We start from the raw sequence: 15994 nt of genomic DNA, 5'->3' as shown, positions 1-15994 counted from the left end.
CACTGGGTCTGCTGTAGCCCCCGGCCAAGGCAATCAATGAACAACTAAGGTGCCGCAACGAAGAATTGATGCTTCTCATCTCTCTCCCTTCCTGTCTGTCTGTCCCTATCTGTCCCTCTCTCTGTCTCTGTCACCAAAAAAAGAAAAAAGAAAGTGGTAGAGATACAAAATGGACTTTACCAATAGGAAGATGAAAAGTACTGTGATTATAATGAAAGACAGTGAAAGTAGAGAAATCTACATCCTGAAATATGCATAGAAGTCAGAATTGGAGATGGAAGCCATCCTTCTCCCCTATACTTCATGGAGAGGCTCAGGCCTGTGTAGAGTCGACAAGTGTAAATAGCAAGGATGAATTGGTGGGGTAATGAAGTGAAGACCATCCAAGGAGCACCTAGGCCAAGTAAACCTTCCCAATTCTCCAAATCCCCTTGTGTCTCTCCCATCCCATTTCCATGCATAGAAATTAAACCAAAAACAGCCTGCCTGACCTGTGGTGGCGCAGTGGATAAAGTGTTGACCTAGAATGCTGAGGTCCCCAGTTCAAACCCTGGTCCTGCCTGGTCAAGGCACATATGGGAGTTGATGCTTCCTGCTCCTCCCCTCCTCTCTCTCTCTCCCTCTCTCTCTCTCTCTCTCTCTTCTCTCTAAAATGAATAAAGTCCTGGCCCTGGCCAGTTGGCTCAGTGGTAGAGCGTTGGCCTGGCGTGCAGGAGTCCCGGGTTCGATTCCCGGCCAGGGCACACAGGAGAAGCACCCATCTGCTTCTCCACCCCCCCTCCTTCCTCTCTGTCTCTCTCTTCCCCTCCCGCAGCCGAGGCTCCATTGGAGCAAAAAGATGGCCCGGGCGCTGGGGATGGCTCCTTGGCCTCTGCCCCAGGCGCTAGAGTGGCTCTGGTCGTGACAGAGCGACGCCCCGGATGGGCAGAGCATCGCCCCCTGGTGGGCATGCCAGGTGGATCCCGGTCGGGCTCATGCAGGAGTCTGTCTGACTGCCTCCCTGTTTCCAGCTTCAGAAAAAAAAAAATAATAATAATAAAATAAAATGAATAAAGTCCTAAAAAATAATTTAAAAAACCAAAAACAGCCTGACCAGATGGCGGTGCAGTGGATAGTGCGTCAACCTGGGATGCTGAGGACCCAGTTTTGAAACCCTAAGGTCATCAGCTTGAGCACAGGGTTGCCAGCATGAGCGTGGGATAATAGACATGACCCCCTCCCTGGTCTCTGGCTTGAGCCCAGAGGTCGCTGGCTTGAGCAAGGGGTTGCTGGCTCAGCTGGAGCCCCCGCCCCAAGGCACATATGAGAAAGCAATCAATGAACAACTGAGTTGATGCTTCTCATCTCTCTCCTTTCCTGTCTCTCTCCCCTTACTAAAAAAAAAAAGAAAAAAAGAAAAGGAAAGAAGTGAAACCAGAGAGTATCTCATGCTGAAACTTGGAGAATTGATCTCAAGAAAACAGGACTCCTGCCTTGGTTGAGCTTGTAACTGGCTTCTTTCATTTAGCTGAATTTCAAGATTCATCCGTGTTGTAGCATATAGTAGTAGTACAGCACTTCATTGTGTGGCTATATTACATTTTGTCTGTTTGATCATTAAGGATGGACATTTGGGTTATTTCTTCTTCTTGGCTATTGTGAATGATAGTGCTATGAAGCATTCATTTGTTGTTTTACTTAGTTGTACATTCATTGGTTGTTTCTGCATGTGTCCTGACCGGGGATCAAACCTGCAACCTTGGCATCTCGGGATGACACACCAACTGACTGGGCAAATGGCCGGGAGAAGCCTGAGCTCTTTTACATTGAGTTTGGCTTTTTAGCCATAATTGATGATGAAATGCTAAAATCACAGCATCTTATTTTACAGAGATAAACTGGCTAATGAAGCCATGAAACCATCAACATGTAAGCATAAAAGAACACAAAATGTAAATAAACTCAAACCTAAAAATACTACAGAGAAAATAAATTATTGTTCATCTCTCACCACTATCCACCTCCAGAACTTTCTGACCATCTCATACTGAAACTCTGTGTACCAATTAAGCAATAACTCCCCACTTCCTCTGGCTCTGGTAACCAAAGTTTTACTTTCTGTCTCTATGAATTTGACTATTCTAGGTACCTCATATAAGAGGAATCATATAATGTTTACCCTTTCACGCCTGGCTTATTTCAGTTATCAGGTCTTGAAGTTTCATTTGTGTTGTAGTATGTATAGGATTTCATTCTTTTTTGAGGCTGAATAATATCACATTATATGTAACTCATTTTGTTTTATCTGTTGATGTTTTGGTTTTTTTCCACCTTTTGACTATTATGAATGTTGCTGCTATGCACGTGACTATACGATTATCTTTTGGAGTCCCTGCTTTTAGTTCCTTTGGGTATATACCCAGAAGTGAAACTGCTGGATCATATGGTAATTCTATGTTTAAATTTTTGAGGAACCACTATAATAATTTTTACCCCAATTTTACATTCTCACCAGCAGTGCACAAGGGTTCCAGTTTCTCCATATCCTCACAACACTTCCTGTTTTTATTCCTAGATTTTAGTGGGTCCGAGTGGAATCTTAGTGTGGTTTTGACTTGCATTTCCCTAATGATTAGTGATGTTGAGCATCTTTTTATGTGCTTATTGATTATTTGTGTATCTTTTTTGAGAAATATCTATTCAATTCCTTGCCCATTTTTTTTAAATTTTTTTATTTATTTATTCATTTTAGAGAGGAGGGAGGGAGGGAGGGAGGGAGGGAGAGAGAGAGAGAGAGAGAGAGAGAGAGAGAGAGAGAGAGAGAGAGAAAGAAAGGGGGGAGGAGCAGGAAGTATCAACTCCCATATGTGCCTTGACCAGACAAGTGCAGGGTTTTGAACCGGCAACCTCAGTGTTCCCAGGTCGATGCTTTATCCACTGCGCCACCAGAGGTCAGGCTCCTTGCCCATTTTTAAATTGGATTGTTCTTTTGATTGTTGTTGGGTTGAATTGAGTTCTTTATATAGCCTTTTACTTTTTTGTGTGCGTGTGTGACAGACAGAGAGGGAGAGACAGAGAGGGGCAGATAGAGACAGACAGGAAGGGAGAAAGATGAGAAGCATCGATTCTTCATTGCAGCTCCTTAGTTCATTGATTGCTTTCTCATATGTGCCTTGACTAGGGGGCTACAGCAGAGCAAGTGACCCCTTGGGCTGAAGCCAGCAACCATGGGGTCATGTCTATGATCCCACATTCAAGCCAGAGACCCTGCGCTCAAGCTAGATGAGCCGCTCTCAAGCCAGCAACCTTGGGGTTTTGAACCTGGGTCCTCTGCATCCCGGTCCGACACACTGTCCTCTGTGTCATCGCTTGGTCAGGCTAGCCTTTTACTTTTTAATGTTCTTGTACTGGAGGCATTGTTCACTTAACTTTCAAAGGTTTTAATTTTTTTTTCTATTGATTTGAGGATGGGTGATGAGAGAGATAGAGAAGGATCAACTCCTTGTTTCACTTAGTTGTGTACTCATCAATTGCTTCTTGTGCAGACCCTGACCCCGGGGGTAAAACTCGCAACCTCTGGTGCTCTAGGTTAACACTTGATTCACTGAGCCACCCGGCCAGAGCTGAAGTTTTTATAGGCTGAGTTGCCAGAACCAAATCTCCTGTGTACTGCAGGTATTGGCTATTCCAACTACTATTAAATTTTGGTGTAGACATTGAGTTTTGGCACAGTGTCCTACCAACCTTCCAAAGACAAGCTTAATTTCTTAATTCAGCCAATGTCGAGTTCTGTCCTTCAGTTTTATATTGCTTATGAAAATTCTGGAGCTGGTGAAGAGGAAAATTCGTAGTGTGTACCAGTCCCTAGCAAGCACCATTCTGCTCTCTGCTTCTATGAGTTTATTTTAGGTACCTCATGTAAGTGGAATCATTTGTTATTTGTCTTTCTGAGTCTGACTTAGCATAATATCCTCCAGGTTTGTCCATGTTGTCACATATGTCAGAATGTCCTTTTTTAAAGCTAAATAATATTCCATTGTATGTATGTATATCATATTTTCTTCATTTATTCACTTATGAACTAATTTAGGTTGTTTCCATATCTTGGCTATTGTGGATAATGCTTTAATAAACATGAGGGTAAAGATATCTCTTTGAAATCCTGATTTCAGTTCTTTAGGATATACACCCAGAAGTGGGATTACTGATCATATGGGAATTCTATTTAAATTTTTTGAGGAAGCTTCATTATGTTTTCTTTTCTTTTTTTTTTTTTTTACAGAGACAGAGAGAGTCAGAGAGAGGGATAGACAGGGACAGATAGAAACAGAGATGAGAAGCATCAATCATTAGTTTTTCATTGCGCGTTGCGACACCTTAGTTGTTCATTGATTGCTTTCTCATATGTGCCTTGACCGCGGGCCTTCAGCAGACCAAGTGACCCCTTGCTCGAGCCATCGACCTTGGGTCCAAGCTGGTGAGTTTTTGCTCAAACCAGATGAGTCCGTGCTCAAGCTGGTGACCTCGGGGTCTCGAACCTGGGTCCTCCGCATCCCAGTCCGATGCGCCACCACCTGGTCAGGCATTAATAATGTTTTCTATAGCATCTGTGCTATTTTTCATTCCTGAAAACAGTGTACAGAGGTTCTCATTTTTCCACACTGTTACCAACCCTTATCTTTTTTATTTTTTATAAGAGCCATCTTATCTCATGTAAGGTAATACCTGGTTTAATTTGCATTTTCGTGATGATTACTAATGTTGAGCATCTTTTTATGTGCCCATTAGCCATTTGTAAGTTTTCTTTGGAGAAATGTCTATTCATGTCCTTTGCCTATTTAATTGAGTTATTTGGTTGTTGTTTTTCTATTGAGTTGTAGGAGTTTGGGGATATTTTGGAAATTAAGCCCTTATCGGAAAAAATAAAGGTTTTGCAAATATTTTCTCCTATTATATAGGTTGCCTTTTCATTTTGTTCATTATTTTCACTTGACTCAGTCCATCAAGTCTTCCTCCTCCAGGTAGACTAGGTGTCTCTCTCCCCAGTTTCCGCAGAACGTTGTGAATAATGCTGACTTGACACCAACCTTATTATATTGGGTTATTTATCATTATTTGCTTCTTCTCTCTCCCACCCCCCATGACTTATTGAGGGAAAGGAATTTGCCTCAATTGTCATTTTTGTACTGCCAATCACTAATATAGTTCTTGGAATATAATTAGTTGGCACTCAGATTAGTAAAACTAAGCTACTCAGGTTAGTAAGTACTAAACTGAACTCCTGAAAATTTTAATGATTATCTTATCAAAGTTTAGGCCCATGCATTCACCAGGCTTGAAATAATTGAAAATTTAGGTTCATTATTAATACCACTAACCTTTGTTTGAAAATTGAATAGATAAATGAAACTGAGAATAGTAGTACTTTTCATTTTAGGTGAAAAATAACTATAGTTTATAGAATACAAAAACATAAGTATTGACCAGTCTATAAACTACTGGGGCACAGTTTTATCTGTTCTTCTCATGAATACAATCTCAGTTTGTAGAACAGTGCCTGCTACATAGTAGTAACTGGTCAGTAAATATTTGTTGAAGAAATATATGATATGCATAAGAAAAGCACTCTAACTTCATACTTTATTAGGCATTTCAAGTAAAATTTAAGTTTTAAACATTTTTTCATCTCTAATTCAATTAAAACTTACCACTTGAAGCAAAATCAATTTACCATTTTCTGATTATTCTATAGTTTTGCAAAGGAAGTCTCTGAGTAAGTATAATGGAGTATAAATACAGTTTTCTCTCTTTTAGTAAACGAAGCAAAAAAGGAGATAAAAATGGAAAAGGCTTGAGACATTTTTCAATGAAAGTGTGTGAGAAAGTTCAACGGAAAGGTACGACGTCATATAATGAAGTAGCTGATGAGCTGGTATCAGAGTTCACCAATTCAAATAACCATTTGGCAGCTGATTCGGTAGGTGAATCATGTACTTGACATTGACTGTGTTGAGTGATACAGCAGTGTACCTCTTTGGATTGTCCGTGTCATCAATTTGAGAGCTTCAGACAAGCTAGGGAATCCCCAACTCTGCCTTTACTTCAGGGTTTCAGATTGTCTGTTGGGAATTTTTGTTGTTGATTTTTTTGTTTGTTTTGTTTAGGAAAAAATTTGTATTTGTTTCCAGATATATGTGAACAAGTATTTTTAAAATATAATTTGGGGGGTCACTGAAGGAATTTTCTTTAAACATACTTTTTATATTTAAATGACTTTAGATGCATTTCTGAAAATTTTAGTGTTTCTTCAAGTCAAGAATTTTTTTTTTAAGTGAAAGAGAAAGAGGGACAGACAGGAAAGGCGAGAGATGGGAAGCATCAACTTGTATTTGTGGCATCTTACTTGTTCATTGATTGCTTCTCATATGTGCCTTGACCAGAGGTTTGGGGGACTGATGCCTAGCCAGTGACCCCTTGCTCAAGCTGGTGAGGCCCATGCTCAAGCCGGCAACCTTGGAGTTTTAAACCTGTGTCGTCAGTGTCCCAGGTCAGCGCTCTGTCCACTGTGCCACCTTCTGGTCAGGCAGTACAACTGAAATTTTTATTAACATATTCATGTATTATTCCTCCAATTAAAAAGAAGATAGCCTGACCAGGCGTTGGCACAGTGGATAGAGCCTTGGCCTGGAAAGTGAGGACCGAAGTTCGAAATCGTGCCAGGTCATCCAGCTTGAGCATAGGCTCTCAGCTTGAGCATGGGGTTGCTGGTTTGAGTGTGGGATCATAGACATGACCCCATGGTAGCTACCTTGAACCCAAAGGTCACTGGCTTGAGTCAGGGACACTCGCTTAGCTGGAGCCCTCCGGTCAAGGCACATATGAGAAGGCAATCAATGAACAACTAAGGTACCACAAGTGTGAGTTGATGCTTCTCATCTCTCTCCCTTCCTATCTCTGTCTGTCTCTCTCTCACACACACACAAAAAAAAAGAAAGAAAAAGAAAAAAAAATCTTATTTCTACCACAGACCGCAGACCCTAATCCACAACCCCAAAGTCAATATTCTATTACCAGATTCTCAAGTATCAGTCCAGAAGTCCTTTTTTTTTTTTTTTGTATTTTTCTGAAGCTGGAAACGGGGAGGCAGGCAGACAGACTCCCACATGCACCCCATCCACCTGGCACGCCCACCAGGGGGTGATGCTCTGCCCATCTGGGGCGTTGCTCTGCTGCGACCAGAGCCACTCTAGCGCCTGAGACAAAGGCCATAGAGCCATCCCCAGCACCCGGGCCATCTTTGCTCCAGTGGAGCCTCAGCTGCGGGAGGGGAAGAGAGAGACAGAGGAAGGAGAGGGGGAGGGGTGGAGAAGCAAATGGGCGCTTCTCCTGTGTGCCCTGGCCGGGAATCGAACCCGGGACTTCCGCACGCCAGGCCGATGCTCTACCACTGAGCCAACCGGCCAGGGCCCAGAAGTCCTTTATGCATGCACACACTAAAGTGTATTTCTTTCCTATTTGAAACACAAATGTGACTGTGCTTTGCATTCTGCATTCTTAATTTTATCTTCACAATGTATCTTGGAGACTTTTTTTTTTTTTACCACATATAAATCATTCTTTTTTTTCTCCAATGGAGATAAAATTACATACAGGTAAGGAAATATACATGTTTTAAGTATTCAGTTAAACTGTTTTATTTTTTTCCTTCTATTGTAGAATAGTTTATCTACATTAAGATGTATTTATTTCAAGTTTGGACAGTTGTGTGCACCTATGGAACAACCACCATAATCAAGATAAGATTATTTTCATAATTCTCTGAAGGTTCTTCCTGCTAGCCCCAGGCAACTGCTGATATCCTCTTTATAATTATGGATCAGTTTACATTTTATTTAAATGTATTGATACTATGCGTACTCCACAACAGTATTAAGTAATAGTAACTAGTCATTTGAAGTGATTTTTTGTTTTTGTTTTGTTGGCAGTTTTTTTCATTATATTGAGTTTTTAGTGGACATAGTTGTAGTATTTTATTCTTAATTATGATGAAGTTTTTATTTTGAGATTTTTAAAAACTTGGTTTTTTAATAAAGATTTTTATTTATTGATTGATTTTACAGAGAAAGGAGTGGGGGAAGAATGAGAAGTGTGAACTCATAGTTGCTTTACTTTGGTTGTTCATTTATAGCTTGTCCTATGTGCCTTGACCAGGCAAGCCCAGGCTTTTTTTTTTTTTTTTTTTTTTTTGTATTTTTCTGAAGCTGGAAACGGGGAGAGACAGTCAGACAGACTCCCGCATGCGCCCGACCGGGATCCACCTGGCACGCCCACCAGGGGCGATGCTCTGCCCACCGGGGGGCGATGCTCTGCCCCTCCGGGGCGTCGCTCTGTTGCGACCAGAGCCACTCTAGCACCTGGGGCAGAGGCCAAGGAGCCATCCCCAGCGCCCTGGCCATCTTTGCTCCAATGGAGCCTCGCTGCGGGAGGGGAAGAGAGAGACAGAGAGGAGGAGAGGGGGAGGGGTGGAGAAGCAGATGGGTACTTCTCCTGTGTGCCCTGGCCGGGAATCGAACCCGGGACTTCTGCCTGCCAGGCCGACGCTCTACCACTGAGCGAACCGGCCAGGGCCTTTTTTTTCTTTCTTTCTTTTTTACAGAGACTGAGAGAGGGATAGACAAGGACAGACAGACAGGAACGGAGAGAAACGGGAAGCATCAATCATCAGTTTTTTGTTGCGACATCTTAGTTGTTAATTGATTGCTTTTTCACATGTGCTTTGACCGTGGGGCTTCAGCAGACCGAGTAACTCCTTGCTCAAGCCAGCGATCTTGGGTCCAAGCTGGTGAGCTTTGCTCAAACCAGATGAGCCCTCGCTTAAGCTGCGACCTCGGGATCTCAAACTTGGGTCCTTTGCATCCCAGTCTGACGCTCTATCCACTGTGCCACCGCCTGGTCAGGCTCTCTCTCTCTCATTTTGTAAATTATTGATTGATTTTAATGAGAGGCACTGGGAGAGAGAGAGGACCATTAAGCTGTTCCTGTATGTGCCCCGACCAGGGATCAAATCGGCAGCCTCTACACTTCATGGGGATGCTCTAACCAGTTGAGCTATCCAGCCAGGGCAAACCCAGGGTTTCACACCAGCAACCTCCAGCATTCCAGTTCTACACTCTACTCACTGCACCACCACAGGCTAAGCAAAAATATTTTTTTCTTTTTTTTACCATTGATGGAGAGAGGAAAGGAGAAGTGGGAGGGAGAGAGAGAGAGATAGAGAGAGAGAAGCATCAACTTGTTCCACTTAGTTGTTACATTTAATTGTGAACTCCTTGATTGCTTTTCATAGGTGCCCTGACCGCAGGGGTTGAACCCTCAACCTCATTGCACCGGGACATTTCTTTTCTATTGAGCCACCAAGCCAGGGTTGGTTCTTTTGTTTTGCTTTTTTTTTTTTTTTTTTTTGCATTTTTCTGAAGCTGGAAACAGGGAGAGACAGTCAGACAGACTCCCGCATGCGCCCGACCGGGATCCACCCGGCACGCCCACCATGGGGCTACGCTCTGCCCACCAGGGGGCGATGCTCTGCCCATCCTGGGCGTCGCCATGTTGCGACCAGAGCCACTCTAGCGCCTGAGGCAGAGGCCACAGCCATCCCCAGCGCCCGGGCCATCTTTGCTCCAATGGAGCCTTGGCTGCGGGAGGGGAAGAGAGAGACAGAGAGGAAGGCACGGTGGAGGGGTGGAGAAGCAAATGGGTGCTTCTCCTGTGTGCCCTGGCCAGGAATCGAACCTGGGTCCTCCACACGCTAGGCCGACGCTCTACCGCTCAGCCAACCGGCCAGGGCTTGTTTTGCTTTTTAATGAACATTTTCCCTCTCAATTCAAAAATAGGAAATTGTTGAATTTAATCAAATTCTAGTTAATTTCCTGAAAATTTAAGATTTTTATGCTAATAGTCATGAATGAAATTTATTTTTGTTTTGTTTTTGTCACCTTTGTAGTTTTGATGAGTAGTATTATGCTGGCTTTATAATATGAATCTATAGGCTTTTTTTTTTTTTTTTACAGGGACAGAGAGTCAGAGAGAGGGATAGACAGGGACGGACAGAAAGGAACGGAGAGAGATGAGAAGCATCAATCATCAGTTTTTCATTGCGAGACCTTAGTTGTTCATTGATTGCTTTCTCCTATGTGCCTTGACCGTGGGCCTTCAGCAGACTGAGTAACCCCTTGCTTGAGCCAGCGACCTTTCCAAGCTGGTGAGGTTTTGCTCAAACCAGATGAGCCTGCGCTCAAGCTGGCGATCTCGGGGTCTCGAACCTGGGTCCTCGGCATCCCAGTTCGACGCTCTATCCACTGCGCCACCGCCTGGTCAGGCTCTAGAGGCTTTTTTTAATCTTCCTCTTCATTCCATTATAGGTTTAATAACAGTGGATGTCTCTTTCCGGTCCCTGAAATTTTATAGAAATAACCTGTGATACCATCTAGGCCTGGTGAATTCGGTGGGGGGTTAATCTTTTTTGGGGGAAGGGGAAAGAGATAGAGTCAGAAAGAGGGACAGACAGGAAGGGAGAGAGATGAGAAACATCAATTTTTCTTTGCGACACCTTAGTTGTTCATTGATTGCTTTCTCATACATGTCTTGACCTTGGGGATACAGCAGACCAAGTAGCCCCTTCCTCAAGCCAGCGACCTTGGCCTCAAGTTGCTGAGCTGTGCTCAAACCAGATGAATCCGTGCTCAGTCTGGCGACCTTGGGGTTTCAAACCTGGGTCCTCCACGTCCCAGTCCAACACTCTATCCACTGCACCACTTGCCGGTCAAGCATGGGGGGGGTTAATCTTTAGATAGGTTTTTTCATTCCTTCTTTGGTGATGTGTCTGATTAGAATTTGTTTCCCTTAGCTAAATGTTTTATGCTTTTTAAGAAAATCCTTTATTTCATCATGTTTTCCAAATTATTTGCAGTTATTTTGCCCAAAATACCATCTCTTGGATTTGTTTGTATTTGATTTCCTGTTTTACAGTTAATTTGTTTTTATTTTTTTTTAACACTCTCATTACTGTACAGTGCAGGGTTTGAGATATACTTTATTTACTTTTATTATTTTTGTTCATCATTGAAAGTCTTTGTGGCTATGACTTCTTCTTTTCTAGATTGCTTTAGCTCTTACTGATTTTGATATAATGTTATTCCTTGGCCTAGTAATTTCATTATAAAGAGTTCTTTTTCTTTTTTAGCGAGACAGACAAGAAGGAAGAGAGATGAGAAGCATCAATTTATAGTTGCATCATTTTAGTTGTTCATTGATTGCTTTTCATATGTACGTTGATGAGGTGAGGGTTAGGGGGGCTCCAGCTGAGCCAGTGACCCCTTGCTCAAGCCAGCGATCTTTGGGCTAAAGCCAGTGAACATGGGATCATGTCAGTGATCCCACGCTCCAGCTGGCAACCCCGTGCTCAAGCCAGGGACCTTGGGGGTTTCAGGCTTGGGACAGGCTAGAATCTTACAGTTCCAATGCTAGTGCTTTTTGTTTGTTATGAATTTTTTACTTTTATTATCTATGAACCATTTATTTATTTTTATTGCTTTTGGATTTTCCTTGTGAGCCGTTATATGATGTTGTTTTTTTTTTAATGTTCTGTCTGCACTTGAAAAAAAGTATATGGCATTCTGATTCTGAGTGAAAGCCAAAGTTTTCAAAATGATCTGCAAGCAAGCCCACCGTGACTGCTCTGATCTCATCTGTGCATTCCCTCAGTTACTGCGCTTTGTGACTATGTCAGCCAGAGAGGCTCCTTTTCAGGCCACTGCACTTGTTTCCTTTGCCTGGAGCATTCTTTGCTAGGGATTTATGGGTTTATCTGCCCCCTCCATTTATTTTCACTCAGATGTCACTACACTAGGGCATTTCTTCTAACCACTTTTCAACATTTAACATGCATATTTATTAACCACTGCATCCCTACCCCCAGGTATAAGCAGGAGTTGTATTTTTTGCTGCTGTTATTTTTCTGATAATTTGGAAGGTTTATAGTCTGTAGTTCTTTCATTGGATATCTTTATAACTCTGAGTAACTTTAGTATTTTATTTCCTGATTTATCACCTGTAGATCAGTATCTTGATTATGGAGGGAAAAGGGGATTAATATTCTTAGATATACTCCTATCTCCCATCTTTCCCCTCTCCCACAGGATTCAGATTGAATATGTAAGTGGTGGTTGTTAAAAGAATATTGCAATTGTTTTTATGACTTTAAGTAAATATATTGTGCCAAAAACCTAGTTCATCTGCTTTGAATAGTTCATTTGCTTTGAATCCAATATCAAGGAGGAGAAAATAACTGACCTACTTTGTTGCTTTTTCCTGATATTTGTTTTATTACCATTTCTACAGGGTCAAGATTTCTAATACTATTTGCATTCAGTTCTATAACTTAAATCTCCCATTTATTTAAGTTTGTTTCTACCTTTAAATGGATTCAGTGTCTTCCACCATCATTCATTATTATGGTATTTGATTGATTGGATTTTGATTTTAGGAACTACCCATCCACTTTAAGATAAAGGACTTTTTCCATAGTGTGAATTAATACAATTTTCTTCATTGAAAAGTCTTGCTACCAAAATAAATTTTTTTTAAGTCACCTGAACTAAAAAGTGTGCTTTAGTGATCTATGTGATGATATTTTGGTGCAAGTTCCCTATTTTTATTGTAAGCTAGTTAACAGTTTACAGATCATAGTAGTCCATGGACCACATTTTGAGATGCACTGTTTACTTAGAGATTAAAACATGCATGCTTGACTTTTCAAATTTTAATATCCTCCCAGACAATGCAAGGCCTTAGCCACTTTAACTCCGTTACTCCTTCCTGCTGTATATACTATTGTTGTCATGTATATTAATTCATTGTATATTCTAGACTCCACAAGACATTATGTTTCATACAGAGAGTTTTAACTGAGATTTTCTTACATAGTTACCTTTTGAGTTGATCTTCATTCCTTCCTACATTTCCAACCTCTGTCTTAAATCATTATTCTTCTCCCTCAATAAGACAGTTTAATATTTTTAAAATTTAGATGTTAGTAACATAATCTTTATTTTTTAGATTGTTTTATGTTTTTGATTGTTTCAAAGTATGTTTATTTCATCTTTACTTTTGAAGGATAGTTTCACTGGGTATAGAATTCTTTCAGTACTTTGAGGATACAATAATGTTATTAAATATTTAATAGCTTGTGACTATATCTTAATCCTTAACTTTTATCCTTAATAAAAATATTTCTTAGCAGGCTTATGATCAGAAGAACATTAGGCGAAGAGTTTATGATGCTTTAAATGTGCTAATGGCAATGAACATCATTTCAAAGGAAAAAAAAGAAATCAAGTGGATTGGCCTACCAACCAATTCTGCTCAGGAATGTCAAAACCTGGAGGTAAATGAGGAGAATCTATTTATATGTAGTAGTTCACTTTATTTTATTTTATATCAGAGACATTTTAATTTTGAAATATAGTCACATAATAGTAAAATATTTCTCATTGTTTATACTATGTCTTTTTTTTTAAGAGAATTTTTATAAGTTTGTGTCAAACTGAAGACATATGTCTAGAAGCAAGGTCTTAAATGTGCCTACTCTGTCCTTTTTTTTTTTTAACTCTTTTATGTAGAGTTTTAGATCTGGAAGGAACTTTAGATGTATAGTCTTAACTCAGGGATCGGGAACCTTTTTGGCTGAGAGAGCCATGAACGCCACATATTTTAAAATGTAATTCCGTGAGAGCCATACAACAACCTGTGTACGTTACGCATTATCCAATAAAAATTTGGTGCTGTCCTGGAGGACAGCTGTGATTGGCTCCAGCCACCCACAACCATGTACATGAGCGGTAGGAAATGAATGGATTGTAATACATGAGAATGTTTTATATTTTTAACATTATTATAGTTTTATTAAAGATTTGTCTGCAAGCCAGATGCAGCCATCAAAAGAGCCACATCTGGCTTGCGAGCCATAGGTTCCCGACCCCTGATCTAACTGATGTCCTGACGAAACAAGGGAAATAGGAATTAAATGACTTGATTTTTACTGTTTCTTAGAGAAGATCTTTATTCTAATTTAATTCTGAGCACTCTAATAATAAATGTTTGGTGATTTGTGTAATAGAAATAATGTCTTATTTGTTGTAATGCTTGCTGTATGGGCCCCCCAAAATGGATTCAGCTGTCTACTTATTTTTTACATTTAAACTTTTACCTTTGATTCTAGAATCTGTGGCAACAAAATAGTATTTCATTTGTATCTTTATCAGAATGGATAGAATGTTTGGCAGTTACATGAATTTGGATATGATATGTGCAAAAACATTTTTTATTCTGTTAACTGTAATTGTTATAGAAAATGTTTCCTAAATGAACATGTGCCCTGTGACATATTGTTTCCAAATTTGACATCGTTTTACTGTCATGGCCATAAAGGGAATAAACTGAGGTTAAAGATAGCTAATGGTGATGAATATGGTTGATTTCATGTTTTTCTCATTATTTGGTATCATTATTCTTCTGGATGGAGGGAGAAAACACATTTATCAGAAATCATAGAATAATTTTATTTATGTGCTGCAGTGGGAATGTCCTTTTCTCCTTCTGATAGTGTGAATTTGAGGATCATTTAACCAGTAATATTAAGATAACAAAAGTCATTATCATCTGCTATTTGATAACCAAAGTTTGTACAAGAAAAAAAATCTTTTTTTTTTTTTTTTGTATTTTTCTGAAGCTGGAAACGGGGAGAGATAGTCAGACAGACTCCCGCATGCGCCCGACCGGGATCCACCCGGCACGCCCACTAGGGGCGATGCTCTGCCCACCAGGGGGCGATGCTCTGCCCCTCCGGGGGGTCGCTCTGCTGCGACCAGAGCCACTCTAGTGCCTGGGGCAGAGGCCAAGGAGCCATCCCCAGCGCCCGGGCCATCTTTGCTCCAGTGGAACCTTGGCTGCGGGAGGGGAAGAGAGACAGAGAGGAAGGAGGGGGTGGGGGTGGAGAAGCAAATGGGCGCTTCTCCTATGTGCCCTGGCCGGGAATCGAACCCGGGTCCCCCGCACGCCAGGCCGACGCTCTACCGCTGAGCCAACCGGCCAGGGCCGAAAAAAAAATCTTTTGACTCCAAGGAGCTTTCATTCTGATTGAGAGGAAAAATATAAAAGGAGTTACCAAAAATATGCTATGAAAGAAGTATGTACAGCTTTTCTAGAAAGGGAGATAAGGAACGGCTTTACCAAAAAATGGATGTGTATACACATATATCCCTGAGCTCAGTTACAAAGGAGGAGTAGGAGTTTGCCAAGCAGATTAGGGCAGAGAGGGCCTTCCGGGCCTGCTTGGGCAGAGGCATGCATAAGAAAGCATGTGTGGCCAGAGTGCGGGTAGGAGAAGGGGGATATGTCTCTCAGTGCTAAACGGTTGGGACCTGACCCTGTAAACTAGGGGAAACTATTGGAGATAAAGGGGAAGTCAGATAGGATGTGTTCTGAAGAATTACTCCACTAATGGGTTGAGAGTTGAACCGACAGGAAGATGAAGAGGGAAGGTAAGGCGGTAGCAGTGAGGTTGGAGAAGTGTTTTAGAGGTAGAGTCCGTAAGGCTTGGATTGTGTTTGGCGGGAGGTGGGGTCAGGGAGGAACTGCTATATCTTCAAATGTAGATGGCCATAAATTTACAGTCAATCTAAAGTAATTCAGGGTTAAAGTATGGTAATGGTTAGAGGAATGAGAGGAAGCTCCTGGTGCAGACTACAGTGGATGGGGAGCAAATAGGACATATTCTCTTAGAGTAGACAAGAAAAATGTCTTATTTGATGTCATTGACTTTTGCCCGAAGAGAGGGTGTGGAACTCACCTACAAGGAAATTCAGACTCTAACATGTTTTCCGGGTAGTTGCCAGAGTGAGGAAAATAATAGCCCTTTGAAGCTGGGAAGTTTGTCACATAAGTATGTATTTTACTACAA

The 15994-nt window shown here is 41.3% G+C and overlaps 1 protein-coding gene across 20 annotated transcripts in view; it reads left to right on the top strand.

The window, feature by feature from the left end:
* TFDP2 (transcription factor Dp-2) overlaps positions 1–15994 on the top strand; it is a 197132-nt gene that overhangs the window by 156687 nt on the left and 24451 nt on the right. For 18 of the 20 annotated variants that reach the window (XM_066245216.1, XM_066245230.1, XM_066245213.1 and 15 more), the window contains 2 exons: positions 5794–5956; positions 13274–13420. In XM_066245216.1, the coding sequence (XP_066101313.1) occupies positions 5794–5956; positions 13274–13420 (310 nt within the window). The remainder of the gene's footprint in view (positions 1–5793; positions 5957–13273; positions 13421–15994) is intronic. The other 2 variants (XM_066245219.1, XM_066245212.1) reach the window with 1 other exon arrangement.

Source organism: Saccopteryx bilineata, chromosome 10 (genome assembly GCF_036850765.1).
Source record: "Saccopteryx bilineata isolate mSacBil1 chromosome 10, mSacBil1_pri_phased_curated, whole genome shotgun sequence".
Lineage (NCBI taxonomy): Eukaryota > Metazoa > Chordata > Mammalia > Chiroptera > Emballonuridae > Saccopteryx > Saccopteryx bilineata.
The sequence above is the reverse complement of the archived record's forward strand: the minus strand, read 5'-3'. Positions and strand labels throughout refer to the sequence as shown.